At 40.5% G+C, this 15,944-nt stretch overlaps 1 protein-coding gene across 2 annotated transcripts in view; it reads right to left on the bottom strand.

Annotated features, from left to right (window-relative positions):
• OPRK1 (opioid receptor kappa 1) overlaps positions 1-15,944 on the bottom strand; it is a 58,570-nt gene that overhangs the window by 26,488 nt on the left and 16,138 nt on the right. For both annotated transcript variants that reach the window (XM_048940124.1, XM_048940125.1), the window contains exons 3-5: positions 5,235-5,408; positions 1,560-2,688; positions 751-1,070 (exon numbers count right to left, since the gene is read on the bottom strand). In XM_048940124.1, the coding sequence (XP_048796081.1) occupies positions 751-1,010 (260 nt within the window). In that variant the 5' untranslated portion in view covers positions 1,011-1,070; positions 1,560-2,688; positions 5,235-5,408. The remainder of the gene's footprint in view (positions 1-750; positions 1,071-1,559; positions 2,689-5,234; positions 5,409-15,944) is intronic.

Below are 15,944 nucleotides of genomic sequence, written 5' to 3'. Positions count from 1 at the left end.
ACTACAAATTACAAATGGGAAGAACAAAAAGAGAGAGAAAGCATAGCGCAGGAAAAAAAATATAACAATACACCAATATTGATGCATTTCTCTAAGTATTTCAATATGAAAAACTATTTGACACAGATACACAGTTTTCTCCTGTTTCCTGAAAAACAACAGGAAAAGTAGAACCTTCTCTGCATCTGCTTTGTTATCTTCAAGGCAATGCCAACAACTGTAGTTAAACATCACTAAGCAGAGAAACAGCATCCCTTAGCTTACATTAAATGGATGTGATTCTTACTGTTTCCTTTTCTCCTACCTCATTAAGAGAGCTACTAGGTGACAAGGCAGCAAAATATCAGTGTCCACACAGCTGGATACATAAGCCATGTCTAGAGGATTCCTCTCAGGCAAAGAAAAAAATAAAATCACAAAAAGAAGGTACCCTGCAAAAGTTTCTATCTCCCACTTTCTCTCAGTCAAAGGCAGCCTCTCATCCCTAGAGGGCACCCGATGAACACAGCTCAGGGGCACCAAGCACCTTTCCCACAGGCTGCAGGATTCATCACTTTACCCAGCTTCTCCCTTCTCTCTGTAACTGCACTTCCATGCAGGTTCTGTGACTGAAAAGATTTGGGGTCATTCTGGCTCCTTTTTTTTGTTCAGTTCTTGATATATGCAGACTCAGACAGCTTCCATAAATTCCCCCTGAGCTGCCAAATTTCAGGACAGCCGTTTGCACCTCTTTCAAGTAAAGCCCCTTACCTTATGATGACAAACATCACCAGAGAGTTTCCCACCAAGCCAACAACGAAGACCACCGAGTAGACAGCGGTGATGATGATGGGAATGGAGGGGGAGATGCTGGTGTAGTTGTGCTGGGTGTCCCCAAAGGTCCCAGTGGCATTGCTGTCATAGTCTGCCCAGCCCAGGGGCCAGCTGCTGCTGGTGCTGGGAGGGCGACAGGGCCCCGGCATGCAGGTGGAGTCCAGCTCCTCCCGGAAAATCTGTACAGGGGCATCCATAGAGACCACGGCTCCCACAGACAAGAGAGAGACTGGGAGGAGGCTGCAGGAGAAAGGATGCTAGAAAAGGGAAAAAGAGGGAATGAGACAGAGGTGCTATCGCAGCCACTGGATAGTAAGAGCTATAAAATTTGTACCTGTTAAGGGGAACACTGCTGTAGCAAGAAGTGTAGCTTGCCAAGCAGGGATTTAAATAAACCACATTCAAAATATATAAACATAAGTTTTACATCTCAGTATGTAATAAGTGTTTCTCCTCCAGGTGCATGAGGAAAGTTTCCCTCCACTTTCAGAAATTACAGAGAAACAAATCAGATGGGAAGCAGTTCAGATCCACCCCCACTCTTTAACTCTCTCTTTCCCATCCTCCATCTTTTAAGTCAAACAGCATCCTAGTGACAGGGGCTCCTTGCTCCCTAAACTCTACTATAAACAAGGAAAAAAATCTACCACCTCTCTGTATACCTGCTTTGGCATAAGCCCTGCCTAATCTTTTTCTAGATCTCATGCTTGCTTCTAAACAAGAGACAAATTAATGACACGAAATACCTCTCAATCCAGGAGAAGGAGCAGAGTCCTCAGGCAGATATTAACAGGAAAAAAAAAGCATCCACTTGGCTCCTGGGAGTATCACAGATCTTCTAGGACTTTTGAACCCGAGGCACTTGAGCCCTCAGAGATGCATGCTAGCAGCAGAGCTGACTCCTGAGCATGAGCTATGGCATAGTAGCAGCAGCTGCTGCTGTTCCAGCTCCTACCACTTTACCTTTTCCCTCCCAGGCTCTCTCTGCTTCCCTCTCTCCGTCAGGGCTCCAGCAGCACGCTGCTCTGATGCACGCGTTCTCCTCTGCCTCTGTCCCTGCAGCTCAGAAGCTCACATGACTTCTGCCTCTGCGCTCAGAGGCAGACAAAATAAAAGAAATAACTTCTGCTGTGAGTGGGTGCTTGGTTTTGTACACTTTTCCAAATCAACTTTTCTCATTGCCCTCACATTCCCAGGCCTTAAGCAAAGACCCCCTTTGCCTTCCTGAATTCTGCATGCATTTACAGGCTGGTAGATGCTGAATAAAACAGAATTTTTCAGTTTAGATTTCTTTCCTGACCTGTCAGACTTTTCCTGCCTCAGCTTCACAACTGTGGATCCCAAATGCTTCTCACTGGGTAGCTGTGCTCCTCTTCCTTTATGCCTGCAACCTGGAGGAATGCCAGAAGCTGGATCCCACAGCACAGAGAGGCAGGAACATCTGGGAACAGCCTGATTGCTGTCTATTTTTCATTCAAACTGTGCCACGCTGTGAGAAGCCAAGTACATCCTGCTGTGGTCAGGGATGGAGAGGAGGAGTGTGCAGAAATCAAATTCCTCAGGCTTAAACCCTTAAACACTCCATCCTGTGGGGCTGAAAACACACTAATCTTTGTTTGAAATCCCAAGTCCCAACCAGAGTTCCCTGAGTAAGTGGCATCTCCTTTGGAAGGAGCAGAGAATAGGCCAGGCAGGCCGTGCAGGACAGCAGGTCTCTGCAGGCACCTGCAGGGTGTCATGCCTCTCTGGACATTTTCTGAAGCTCAGATGGTCAGGAAAGGGGTTGTGAGTTTCCTTCATCCTTATGAAACTTTACTCCAAGTTCTTCTGATAGGCTGAGGTTTCCATTTTTGAAACATTTTTTTCTTTCCAAACCTATAATCAAGATGAGAAATGGCATCAGCCATAGACTCAAAAGTCTAGAAGGAGTTTTAAAATATACAGAATCCCTTTCTGAAAGATCGAGGCTCACGCAAGCATAGTGATGGCCATGACCGTGCTCACTGGAAAACATCAGCATCTGCTCACTGTCACCTACTTGGAGCTGTCTGGAAGTTTCACCCTTGATGAGAACATCAAAAGTGCAAGGCAACAAACACATGACAGTAAATCCCCTCAACCAAATATATTATAAAGGTGGAAAACTCGCCTGGGACAATAACCGTTACTTGGAAGATAAAGTGAGATCCTAACATAACATACCCCCTGAGCCTGTTTTTTCCTTTTGCAATCCATGGGCCCACATAATTGTACCAAAGGGAATTATTACTGCTGCTTCACCTCCTACATAGATTTATTTGGAGATTTTTAACTTCTTGTGAACACCTTCACTGAACTTCTCCACATTCTGTAATTAAAAAACAGGAGAGCCAGAAGACAGTAATAATTTAGCATTCGTTGCTAAATTCTCTCTTATCAACAATTGTTTGTTGCATTGGTTTTTGTTTGTTTGTTTGCTTTTTGTGGGTGTTTGTGTTTGTTTTGTTGTTGCTTTTTTGGTTTTTTTTTTGTAAGTATCTGAAGTGTGAGCACATACAGCTGCAAAATAATTAAGTGAACACTAAGGGTTAGGCTGGAGATACTGAGGAAGAAGCAACAGTTCATCATTCTGCTATTGCTACAGTTGGATCAGAAATGGAGAAGAAAAGCTTACTATTGCTCTCTGCATAAATCCAAAGCAAAGATAATGTGAAAAATTCAGTAAGATTAGTTAATAGCAGACAAAGAATATTCAAGCCTCAGGGGCTGGACAGTAAGCTCCTCTTTCTCTAGCTACGTTCTGTGCTGAAACTCTTCAGGCATCTTAAAGTCAGCACACACACACACACACACACACACACACACAGTCTATGTGTTTACAGCAACAGTCACTGACCCTTAATGGTGTAAGTATGCATTATATCTGCATGAAGCTGGACTGAGGTGGAGCTCAGCCATGGCACTGCTAGCTGCATGGTGAGGCATATGAGGGGCAACATTTAATTGGCTGGTGCTTTCTGTCTGAATGTGCTCCACTTCAGGGGCTCTATTCTAGCTATTGCTCATTGCAGGTCTTTACAACTCAGTAGAAAAAAAGCATTAGGAATAAATAAATGCCTTTTTTCTTCTGCAATTTTAGACAAATTCAGATAAACTCTTAAAAATAATATTTCCCTTTTGCATGTTTGCTTTTCTGAGGAAAACTTCAATAGCTGGATTACCAGGAATAACTGGCCTCACTGCATATCCTAGAAACTTCTGCAGTGGTGGCTAAAGGAAGCCTGAGGACAGAGGAAGAACCATGCTCAGTCACACCCCCCTCTCCTCCAGCAAATAACTGTTCGGTTGCCACTGGGCCTTTCCAATAGTCCCGAAGTCACAAAGGAAGGAAAAGAAAGGGTTGGCAGGAGGTCAGCTCAATCGGTCCACACCAAAATTTCTGCCAGAACTCCCTGTTCCCCTGAGGGACTCCATTAGATAAAAGACCTTATTCTTCTTGGGGAAAGCAAGGAAAAATCTGGGAAAGGATAAGAGCATAAAAGCACAATATCAAACACACAGCTACAGTCTGTCTCTAGCTCTGATTGTGCACATCTGTGGCTTAAATGCCACAATTTTCTTCTTATTACAACACTATAGATTCAGCATTCAATTCACAGGACTTTAGGAGAAAGAAGAGGAATAAATTGGACTTGTTTTTGATTAAAAACAGAAAACCATACATGAAATTCGATATTTAAGAAACACTATTTAAGTCATGAATGCCAGTCCTCAGAGTTAAAGAAATACCACAGCCAGCTGTCTGATAGCCAGGCAGCAAAACACAGGGGTTCTACGCCTCATTCTTAGATAAACTACACAATATTGCAACATTTAAGCCAGAGGAAAAAAACATAAACTGGAAATTTTGTAGCTGTGAAGTGTTTTCTTTTACAATCCTAGTGAAATTATTTGAATGAATAAAGAACACCGAGGGCAGGGATATGTGTGATGTTTAACAATAGCAGGTGGGAAGGGCTTCCACATTGTCTTCAGGTTTTTTATCTCTAAAATGTAAAATCGTTTATTGCTCAAAGAGCCACCACCATCAGCGCAGTGCTTCAAAATCATCATAATGCACTGGAATATTAATGCAGCCCTGACTCAGAGGTAAGAACAAAGCTCAGTGAGTCATTGGCACGACTCGGGGACCACAGCAGCATGCATGGTTTTAAGTGCCATGTGAAAGTTGCTGAGCTTCCAACACTGTCTCCCTGAAGATCGTGACACATTCCAGGTTTAAGGTGAATTTTCAGAGCAGGGCAGACCTTGAAATCCAGCTGTGAACTTCGAGATCATGTGAAGAGGCCTCTTTTTATTCTAGAAATTGTGAGGGCGGCAAGATGAGTTAAGTGGAGCAGACTATCAGAATGCTTTTTTTAGTCCATAATTGTTTTTCCTACCTGATTGACCAATGGATACAATCATGGTGAACCCGAACAAAGGGAAGAGATGCTGGAAGAGCTTTTCTGTGGCTCCAGTTGCCAGGGAAACAAAGTTCTCCTGTCTGCATTTATCCAGAAATGCCGTCTGGCTGCATGAGCCCACACCTCGGGAAATGTCGCATTTCATCCATCCTTTTCAGAGGCAGAGGAAGGGGAAAAAGAGAGGCAGGAAAGCATAAAGAATGCTTCCTCCTAAACAACTTTCATACCTATATTTTAGTCACAGAGACTGTAAGTATTCAGCATAAGATTCATAGTTCAGTTCTTAATTGCAGATGGCAGAAATTTGTGACCCCTTGGACATCTTCCTTTTGTTTTGCTTAATCAAGGTCCCTAACTGGAAGTTTTCTGTCTTCCTGCTTGTCCACAGCAGGCTGCACCTGTGTTTCTCTTCTTAAGAAATAACTGTAGTATTTCACACATGTCTGTACTTCAGTTCCTACTTCAAAAATAAAAATAAAATAAACCCCCTAAATCTTAAAGTCTATCTAATTGTTTATGCAATGATCGTTCACAATTAGACCTCCTATGTGTAGATCACTATCAGTTAATCATTTGGCATGTTGAAGTGTTGGTAGCTGGCACACAGTTCTGTGAAGGGAATGAGGATCAACCAACGCAACCCAGACTTCAGCTGCAAGGCATGAGAAGCTCTTGATGCCATTGATAAGCTTTATGGGAATAAACAGAAGTCACTAAGATTAAACTGGTGGTTTTTTGCAGATGATGCCATTGGATTGTGTCAGATAAATACTGGCTCTAGATCCTGGAGAGACATCTTTTTGCCTTTTCAACATGAAAAAAAATAACTCATTTCCCAAAAGCAAAAGCTACTATCAATTATATGAATCATGGTTATGGTCGGAAAAGATCAATAAGAATATCTAGTCCAACTATCAACCCATCCCCACTATGCCAGTAAACCATACCTCTCAGTGCTGTAGCTGTGTGTTTCTTAAACACCTCTGGGGATGGTGACTCCACCACTCCCTGGGCAGCCTGTGCCACTGCCCACCACACTGAAAAGACAGTTTTCTTAATATCCAACCCGAACCCCCTCTGGATATCCAAATCTTAATCCTTTTCGCAACAGAATTTGGGCTGGTTTTTTTTCAGTTTTCAAATGCCCAGAATAAATAAGAATCAGTCTGAAAACAAAGATTCAGCTGAAGCAAAGCATATAAAGCAAATTTTACATATATAACTCCAGAACCTTGCCTCTCCTACCTCCTCTGGTATCTTCAGTCACACATAATTAATTGTTTAAACAATGAGATGAAAAAGGGCAAGTTTAGCTCTCAGAATAAGAGGCTCTGCCTGCACCAGCCGACTAAGCCAGTCTCTGCTGACTCCAGGACAGAGTGGGGAAGGCAAACCATCCCCAGTTCCTTTCTTCCCGCCTATCGAATTCTGTTCATCACCCAGCTGATAGAGCTCCTGCTTGAGCCTGTAGGAGTGAAGAGTACATAAAGAGCGATGCTGAGAGCAATGAGTATGGTGAAAAATCAGGCACAGAAGGCAAAGCTGTGCAGGAGCAAGAGTGAAGGAAAAGAAGGAACGTTTAAAGCACAAACAGATTCACAGCAAACCCTGAATTGCTTGAGGGTTTGTTATTTTTTTAATTTATTTGGGCATCAGCGAGCAAAGGGTTAAGAGCTGACAGGCAGTTCCTCAAACGCGAGGCCCTGGGGGAAGCCCAAAGATGCCAAAGGGCACCAAAAGCCGGCAGTCTGAGGGACACATGGAAAAAAACGGGCTGAGCACCGCCCTGGGAGAACGGCGGTGCCTGAGGAAGCAAGCCACGCGGAGAGGTTACGTCTAGCAAGAGCAGAAAGCCACTGAAACATAGCAAAGCTCCTAAACGTTATCCGACACTGACTGCAAGCACACCTAAGCTCCAGCTATGCTACCGGCTCCTCCCGCTGCTGTGTCACCCCAAAAGAGCTGTCGGTTCTGGCGCTGAGCGCTGTTTTCTGAAGCAACAGCAGAGGGTGTCGGTGCCCCGCGCCGCAGCCCCGCTGCCCACCGGCCCGGCCCGGCCCCGCGCCCGCCCCGCTGCTGCGGCAGAGGGGAAGCGGGTGGCTCCGCAGCTTCCCCCACCACCCATCCGTCTGCCTGGCAGTGCCAGCGCGGCCATCCGCTTTTTCCTCAGGTACTACTGCTGTTATCATTATCATTGTCATCGTTAGTGCTCATTGCCATCAAGCCAGAGATAAACACAAACTTTAAGCTGTTTCCTCAATGAGTGAAACAACTGCCTTTCTTAGGACATAAAGACTGAAAGATGCTTCAGCTCTCTTAGAGTATGTCATAAAGTGCACAAATGCGTATTTTTTGGCACTGTTACTAAATCATAGCTTACTAATCGCAGACATGAAGCTGAAAACCCGTGCCAATGCTTTGCAGCATATGGAAGTGCGACGTGTGAGACGTTTGCTTAAATAAATGATGCGAGAAGAAAATGTGTCTGTGATCAGTTGCTTACAGCCCAATTGATTAGCAAGCTGGAAAACTTGTGCTTCACTTCAAAGAGTACTAAATGGGTGCCATAAAATATCAATGCCCAATTTAGTTGCCATCATTTGCTGCATGTAGTGCTATTAAATGCAGCAGTATGGGTTATGGAGTAAAAGTATCAAGCTGAAAATTTCTTTGGTAAAAGACAAGGAGAAGCAGAGAGAAGAACAATATCTCACTAGATTTATAACACACAAAAATTTAAAGGGCAATCCAAGCTGAACAAAATGTACAGAAGAGAAAGAGCTGTACAGATAGCATTAGGGCGAGCAAATGGCACCAAAAAGAAACATCCACTGTAAATTAAGACTTTGGCAGAGGAATAAAGAAAATGAGCAGAAGCTGAGGCACTACTCTGACAACATCCACACGACTTGGCTTCACCTTTTTTAAATTTCACTTTTTTTTTTTTTAATAATTGCCTACTACTATAATTATCAGTATTCATAAAGTACATGATGCCAAGGAAGTTCTTTTTTATTTGAATAAGTTATGATCCCATACCACCTAGTTCACAAAAGTACTTTTCAATTGTGATAAGACTGCTAATTGCTTACTTATTATTAGCAAATGCAAAGATCTTTTGAAACCTCAGGAATACAAAGTACTTAAGTGCCCGATAGTTTTCATTTAATTGTTTCAATAGCATGCTCTCACAGAAGACACCAGTGTGGTATTACTAAGACTATTATCTAAGACTCCCTGTTTACATCATTAGAATGACAGAAACTGCTTCTTCTTGCCAATGGGGACAGTTGGCCAGTCAAGCATTTTGCACGGCCAGTAGTTTTTGCTGGAGCAATCTGGGTTTTATTTCCACAGACTATCAAAGGACAAGGTATGAAACAGCAGAGAAGTGCTTATTTCAACTGGTGCAGAAGAATCACTGAATAACTTCAGAAGACATGACACACACGTATATCTCGTGTGAACATGTAACGATCCTAACATTAACCTTTTGGTTAATTCCCATCCTACAACTCTTTCAAGAAATACTCACCTTAGAGGGAATGAGCACAGACCCTTCTTAGAGAAGGATAATATAAGGATGTGCACTTTTTCTAAGAAAACTGCATCTATATGTATCTATAACCGTAACTAAAGTCAGTGTTAGTCTTAAAAATTTACTTACAGTTAACAATAACAGAAGTTGTGGATGTGTTTAAGCATTTTTACACAACTCCTTGAGACTGTCCTATGATCAGCTGGCAAAGACCATACCTTGTGTGAGAACAGCTTTTTCTCGTGTCAGAAAAGCTCAACATCTGTTAATAGCCCGTTAGAGACTTCTGAGTTTCTTGTATCCATTCTTGCTGAAAATATCTATTTCAACAACATTTTATCACTATGAAAGACTGAAGACAGATGCAAATTTACACATACAGGGAGAGTGGGGGAGAATGAGCTAGCAAATGAGTTGGTGGTAAGGGTTACATAAATTATGCCTTTAGGCATTAGCCTCTCCTGTTGGAGCCAGTCCATTGTAGATAAACAAATATTCAGAAAATTATAGGTAGCTCCCTGTTCTAATAGCTGAAACTCTTGACAACGTAGAAAGCTGAGCTCACCTCCTTGTGCCATGCAAATATATTGACTGTCTTGCTCTCCTGCATGCTAATCCAACGCTCTAGTTACAGTCAGTCCATTAAGGTGAGCCTGTTCTTATTGTGTACTACCAGTAACATATTTATTCTCACCTAGAACCTTTCCATTTCCTCTTCGTAACAGAATATAGCAACTTTTCTCCATCAAAATTATGACCACAAATAATTCAGTTAATACAATAAAGTTTTCTTTTCTTAGGGAAAATAAATAAAAATAATAATAATGCAGCATTACAAAATCCACACCCTCCTAATGCTGCATGTGTGAGCCATACGGCATCATTTCAGAAATCACATCATCACAGAACACTGTTTCAAAGACTTTGATAACTACAGAGATAAATCCTGGTTCCAAGAACATGAAGGCCTAGGTTTCACAGAAAGGCCTAATGAGTATCAAGAATCAGAATAAGGTATTTTCCTTTCTCCTCTACAGAAGAACTAAGGTTACCTCTTGTCAACTTCTCCTCTTTTATTTGAAATATCAACTGTCCTGAAAATTCCAGACTATCTTTTAGGAAAAGAACAGGATGAAAGAAGAGTCAAGAGCCATTCTTCTGAAGTAGAGGTGACTCTCCAAATGTTGTATATAGTCTGAAGAATACAAGAATGAACCATCTGAAAGCAGAAAAACTCAGGCAGAGGCCTCTGTCCTTGTACCTTTGTTTTCCCCAGGGGAAAAAAAAATAATAACAAAATAAAACAGTGAGAACTCAAGACCACAGGAAAAAGTTACATTCCTGGATGTCTGTGTCTTGGGGGGCGGGGGGGAGAAAGGGGTACTAATTAATTACAAGTACTAAGTACTAGTAAGTAGTTCTTGTACAGATGTTCTCTTTTTGTATGTTTATGACAACAAAAATAACCAGGGTTCTTGGTAGTTCACTGCTATTGCTAGTGCTTAGCCCAGCCATGCTGGTCAGATTGATTTTGGCACCCTCAGAAGTGCTTCTCTCTCTCTCACTTACTTTCACACACACACACACGCACACTGTTGTAGGTGAAGGTTTTCTTTTGTAGATGTTGCCATGGAAGCTTTCTTAGTAACCCTGGTATGATAAGCCTTTACGATGCAATTACCAGCTGAGGGTCCCTCAGCACTGTCATAAATCTGAAGATTTATGGTGTGTTCCAGTCGACCCTCAGATTACATGCCCATGGTTGCGTTGGGATGTTAGCTCTACTGGCTTTCCTGGGTCACCCGCTGTCCCTGTCATTCCCTGCAGCTGTGACTTTATGCCATAAGTTAGCGTGTTATACCAAGCACATCTTTCTAAAGGAAGAAATAATGGAATACAATAGATGGTTATTGATAAACTGTGATAACTCAATCACTACTGTGCATCTAAGGTAACCTAATGATCATCAGATTAAATAGTAATCCTATCTATATAACATTTACTTTCTACAGAGACTGTTTCTTCTGTAATTTGTTTCAACGAATTGAAGGGCAGTTTTATTTAGCATTATTCTTTTGCAGATTTTATCACTTGAAAATGTGTGAACTTAACTGTCTTTAGGTTAATCCTTTTGAACCTTTACGTCGTGCGTTATTTTTCTCTGATTCCAGATCAGTAAGGATGGAAAGTAAAAGCATGCCTAATACCATATCCTGTGTATTTCACACTACATGCAGATCCAGCAAATTAGTCTCTTCCATAGTTTGAACATGTCTCTTTTCCCTACAGGGGGACAGAATGATAGATTCCTTAGAATTGGAAAAAACCTTTAAAACCTATCTAGTCCAACTCCCCTGCAATGAACAGGGTCACCTACAGCTAGATCAGGTTGCTGAGTCCCATCCGGGCTGACCTTGACTGTCTTCAGGAACAGAGCTTCCACCACATCTCTGGGTAATCTGGTCCAGTGCCTCACCACCCTCACTGAAAGGGTGGATATGAAAAATGCATTAAAATACAGACTAATGGAAATTTTACTGATAAAAATAACATGGCCACTTGGTTCTACAACTTTACAACAGAAGAATTTACTAGTCAGTATGGATAAGAATAACTTCAGAAATTTAGTAATAGTAGTACTAATGGCTTACTAAGTGCCAGTCTTTAAAAAAGATTGTTTCCACAAATAAAAAAATACATGTATCTAGTTGATAATTAGTACATGTATTGCTGTTTTCCACTGAAACTTATAAATAACAATTACAACAACTATAAAAATGTAATTTTCCTTTCTAATTTCCATTTTACTTCCCATGAATTGCACATGGTCTATTAAAACCTTTCAGTAAGTCTTTATGCATATTTAAAGTTGGAGAAAGATCTCTTAGAAATAATGAATTTATACATGAGAGATGGCAAATCCTCTAAGTATTTTAGCCTTGTGAGCCTTTTAATGTAACCAAGAAATTAGAAAACCAGAAAATAAGAAAGGTTGACACATTTCATAGAATTGTAGAATGGTTTGGTTTGGAAGGGACCTTTAATCATCTAATTCCAATCCCCTGCTATAGGCAGGAAATCTCCCACTAAAACGGGTTGCTCAAAGTCCCATCCAGCCAGGCTTTGAACACCTCCGGAATGGGAGCATCCACAGCCTCACTGGGCAACCTGTTTCACTGTCTCACCACCTTCACAGTAAAGAATTTCTGTCCAAATCCAGTTTAAAGCCACTTCCCCTTATCCTGTCTCACCATGGTCTGATAAGAAGTCCCTCACCATTTAATTGTTCCTTATGACTCTGACAATTAAAATTATTTGGCAGAATCATTTAAGTAAGTCATTTAACTGAATCACCAAGTTTAGCCAAATAAGCACAGATCCATGCTCTCACCAGCATTACTCTACAAAATAGCATCAGCAGTAATCCCTGGAGAAAAATGAGAAACCTTCCCTTGCAATGGACAGGACAGGAGGGAGTCTCCTCAAAACCCTTCCATACCCCCAGTGAAAAGCTTTCCAAAGACACTGCTGCAATACATAGCGATTTCCAACACTTGTCCTACTCGAGACATCATTTTTTCAGCTTTCTGATAACATTTAATACTAGCTCTGTTTGTTTATTCATGCAAACTTTCTGCCTTTAGCTTCTGAGGTATATTGACATAGAAGAAAAGTACTTAAAGCACTTCAGAGAACAAGTTTGATCTGTTTGTTTTACCTCGGCTTCTTGCTCAGGCACTCCAGACTGACACCAGGAGAAAGACTTCAAACATTTTCAAAAAGTGTCACCTTGAGCTAAGAGTATAACTCACATGGAAATTTCTGGAAATAGTGCTATGTTGAAAACTGTTGGAAATCTCACTGAGCAAGTGTCTTGAGGAGATGTGTCAGACCTGGGAAAGTGAGATCACCATAGAACCAGCTAGACCTCAGCTCAACACAACTGAGGAGAAATAAGGAAAGGAAGGGAAAGAGGGGTATCAGATTGGATAGACTGGACAAAGGAGGAGACAGAGGCTGCCAAAAGTATCTGGCTTTAGGCCTTTGCTTGAAATAAGAACTAATACTGCAGATACAATAGGGAAAAACTGATTTCTAATGATAATATCGTGAGAGAGATTGCAGCCTAGGGAAACAGCTTATGTTTTTTTGTACTGTGAGCAGAAAAAGTAAAAATAGCAGTTATGATTACTTAAATACTTTTTCCTTCCTATTCAACTTCAGCATTTCTTTCTTAGTATTTCCTTATTTTTAGTTCTCACTTAGCACACAATAATTGAATAACATATAATAAATCTAGCTGAAAATAGAAAGATTTGCATATCTCCCTACGGTTTTCCAAAATCCAAATATAAGACAGGAGTTCTCAGAAGATTTGTTTCACACAGAGTAACTCAATATACAATATACATTTAGGAGGAAGGTTTATCTGAAGTAAAGTGGTCAAACAGATGAACTGGAAGTGGAGTGGAAGATACTCAAACAGAATAAAGCGATTCCAGACACAGGTAAGAGCTGTTTCTGAAGAATAAGGAAAGGATACCATCACAGAGTGGCCTCAGTCAATGTTGGGAATTCTGAAAAGGAACTTGTATGAATTTGATAGGTGTAGGCAGGAAGACCACCAGTTTGGTGTAACTGTCAGGCATAGCTTTTCCCAAGTGACACTGAAAAGATCTGAAGATTTAAATTCCTGTACAAGCTATGTCTGTAATCAAGGCCCTCATACTCATCCAGTGTTGTTAACACAGCCTACTATTCTCTCTGGTCTTGGGAAATTTCCTTTTACTGAGCACTTACTTTTTCTCTCTGTTAAGCCATTTTACAATCTATCCAGCCTTTTCTTCTACAAGTATTATTCAGCAGGACAACTCACGAGGAAAAAATGTTCAATAATCACATTAATGTTTCCTTTTTAGCTCAGAAGCTCATAGATTGCATTATTATTCACATCACTACAAAGCAGATGAGCAAATTAACCTCTTTTATAATATTTTATATGTTTATTATAAAGGTGCTTTTAAGAAAAATCTTGTAAAAAAATTGAAATTAAATTTGAAAAAGAAAATTATCCTCTCAAGTCCTGCACTTTTTATCAATTTTGCTGCCCTGATACCTACAGGTACTCAGCAGTGTGAGCAACACTATCCTGGTTATCCAGTGGAGTTGTTATTGAAATAAACTTCTTTTTTAGCATTAGCAAAACAAAGATTTTTTCAGGAAATCTATCCTCAGTTGAAGGCTTGTTTCCCCTCCTTCTGGCTTTTCCTTCCACTTTTTTTTCCCCTCAGGACCCTGCAGTTTTTGATCCAAAAAGTAATTGGAGAAGAGAACAGTCACTGCTTCACAAATTGGCTACATAGTTCCAGTACAGAATAAATAAAACTGAGGTAAGAAAAGTTACAGTAAAAGAGATGAAAAATTTCAGAAATTTCCAGCTAACAGAAAAACACCCATTGGCTGCTTCACCATCATGACTGTATCTGTTCATATCTACAACGTCCATTGTTTATGTGTTCTAGAAAACATAGAAATGTTTAACAAGTGGAAGATGGAAATCTTCTACATTTAATTATACCTTAACTGTTTATCCTGGGTTTTTTTGTTTGTTTGTTTCTTTAACATAGTAATTTTAGACAGCATTTCATCCAGCTCTTACATGGACCACCTGACATTTAAGATTCCAGAAGAGTTTGGTGAATTGCTTGGAAGGACACTTGCACTGACATTTGTGTGCTTATATTTAAACCTACAAAAAATAACAATTATTTGTAACTCTCTATTGAAAATAATATTTAATATGAAATCATATTGTTTTCCATTTTAAAGACTACTATCTTTGTTTGATTAATATAGTGTTTAATGTTTGAAAGGAAAAGCAAGGATGGGTATCCAGTGGTATCTTTAAAAACCAGAAAAATGTGTAACAAATATTTATTTTATAATAAGGCTAACTTAACATTCATGCCTAATCTAGAATGCAAAGCTATAAACCCATATAATATACATGTCTATGTAGGTCGCTCAAGAAGTGATGGCTCTTATTTCCATGGAAACTACAACAGACACAAAGAGTACAATAACATATTTGACAGAGCAAATTCCCTGCTACAAAATACTCCTCAGTGTAGTCACCACCATTAGCTATGCATTTTCACCAGCGATCAGCAAGAGCCTGCATGCCACACTCATAAAAATCTGTACTATTAGAGGTGAACCTCTGTTGCTGTCATCTCTGCTGAAACACCACCCACCACCTCTCTGCGCTCACTTCCACTGCTCGATCTCCATAAAAGTTCAGCAAGCATCAATGAATGTCAGTGCATGCAATGTGTTCTGCATGGAGGAATTTAATGACACTCCTTTGCTTCATACACATTTCCATGTCAGAAGACATTCTTTCAGACTGCCCCTCTGCTGCCATCTGTCACCCAGCAACAAAATGCAACAGAATTTTAGCAAGAAGATTCAGCCTCTAATGCCACACCATCAACATACATCTCTGACATTGTGAGCCGATATAACAAAATAGGAGGCATTATGTTCAGAGTAGCTCACATAGTTTATAGCTGTTCTACAAAGATGACATATTCCCAGTCTAGAGAAAAACACAGAGTAAGATGTTGATACTGAAGTTAATCAACATGTCATTCCCAGAGAACCACTCCATCACAGACTTAGAGGCAGTAATGGATTGGTAGATAAGCACTGTTCCAAGTAAATAAATGATGCTCAAGCCAACATTTGGAAAGCACAGATTTAAACACTTAATCATACAGTGCATTTTCAAGTATACTTACTTTGGAAGGAATTAGGCATGCATACTTATCTGTTAGTATTTTCACAATATAATAATAAAAGAGGGCACTACGCCCCAGATAACAAACTTAAGTCAAGTCAGGGCAGTGGTCATCATGGAGACCTCTAAAAGCTCATCAATATACATAAAATAAGCTGTGCTAGTAGTACTGGAACAGCTCCCAACCTGCGTAAAGCCATTTTCAACCTCTTAAGTGAGAACACCTTTATGGCTCCTAATGTTTGCTCTCTTGTCTGCTTAACAGTCCAATTTCAAACTCATTCACATCTGATTTTTATTATTATTATTATTATTATTATTATTTACAAGCAGAATTAAAACTGTCCAA

Source organism: Lagopus muta, chromosome 3 (genome assembly GCF_023343835.1).
Source record: "Lagopus muta isolate bLagMut1 chromosome 3, bLagMut1 primary, whole genome shotgun sequence".
Taxonomy (NCBI): domain Eukaryota; kingdom Metazoa; phylum Chordata; class Aves; order Galliformes; family Phasianidae; genus Lagopus; species Lagopus muta.
Note: the sequence above shows the minus strand (reverse complement) of the source record. Positions and strands in the feature narration are given on the sequence as shown.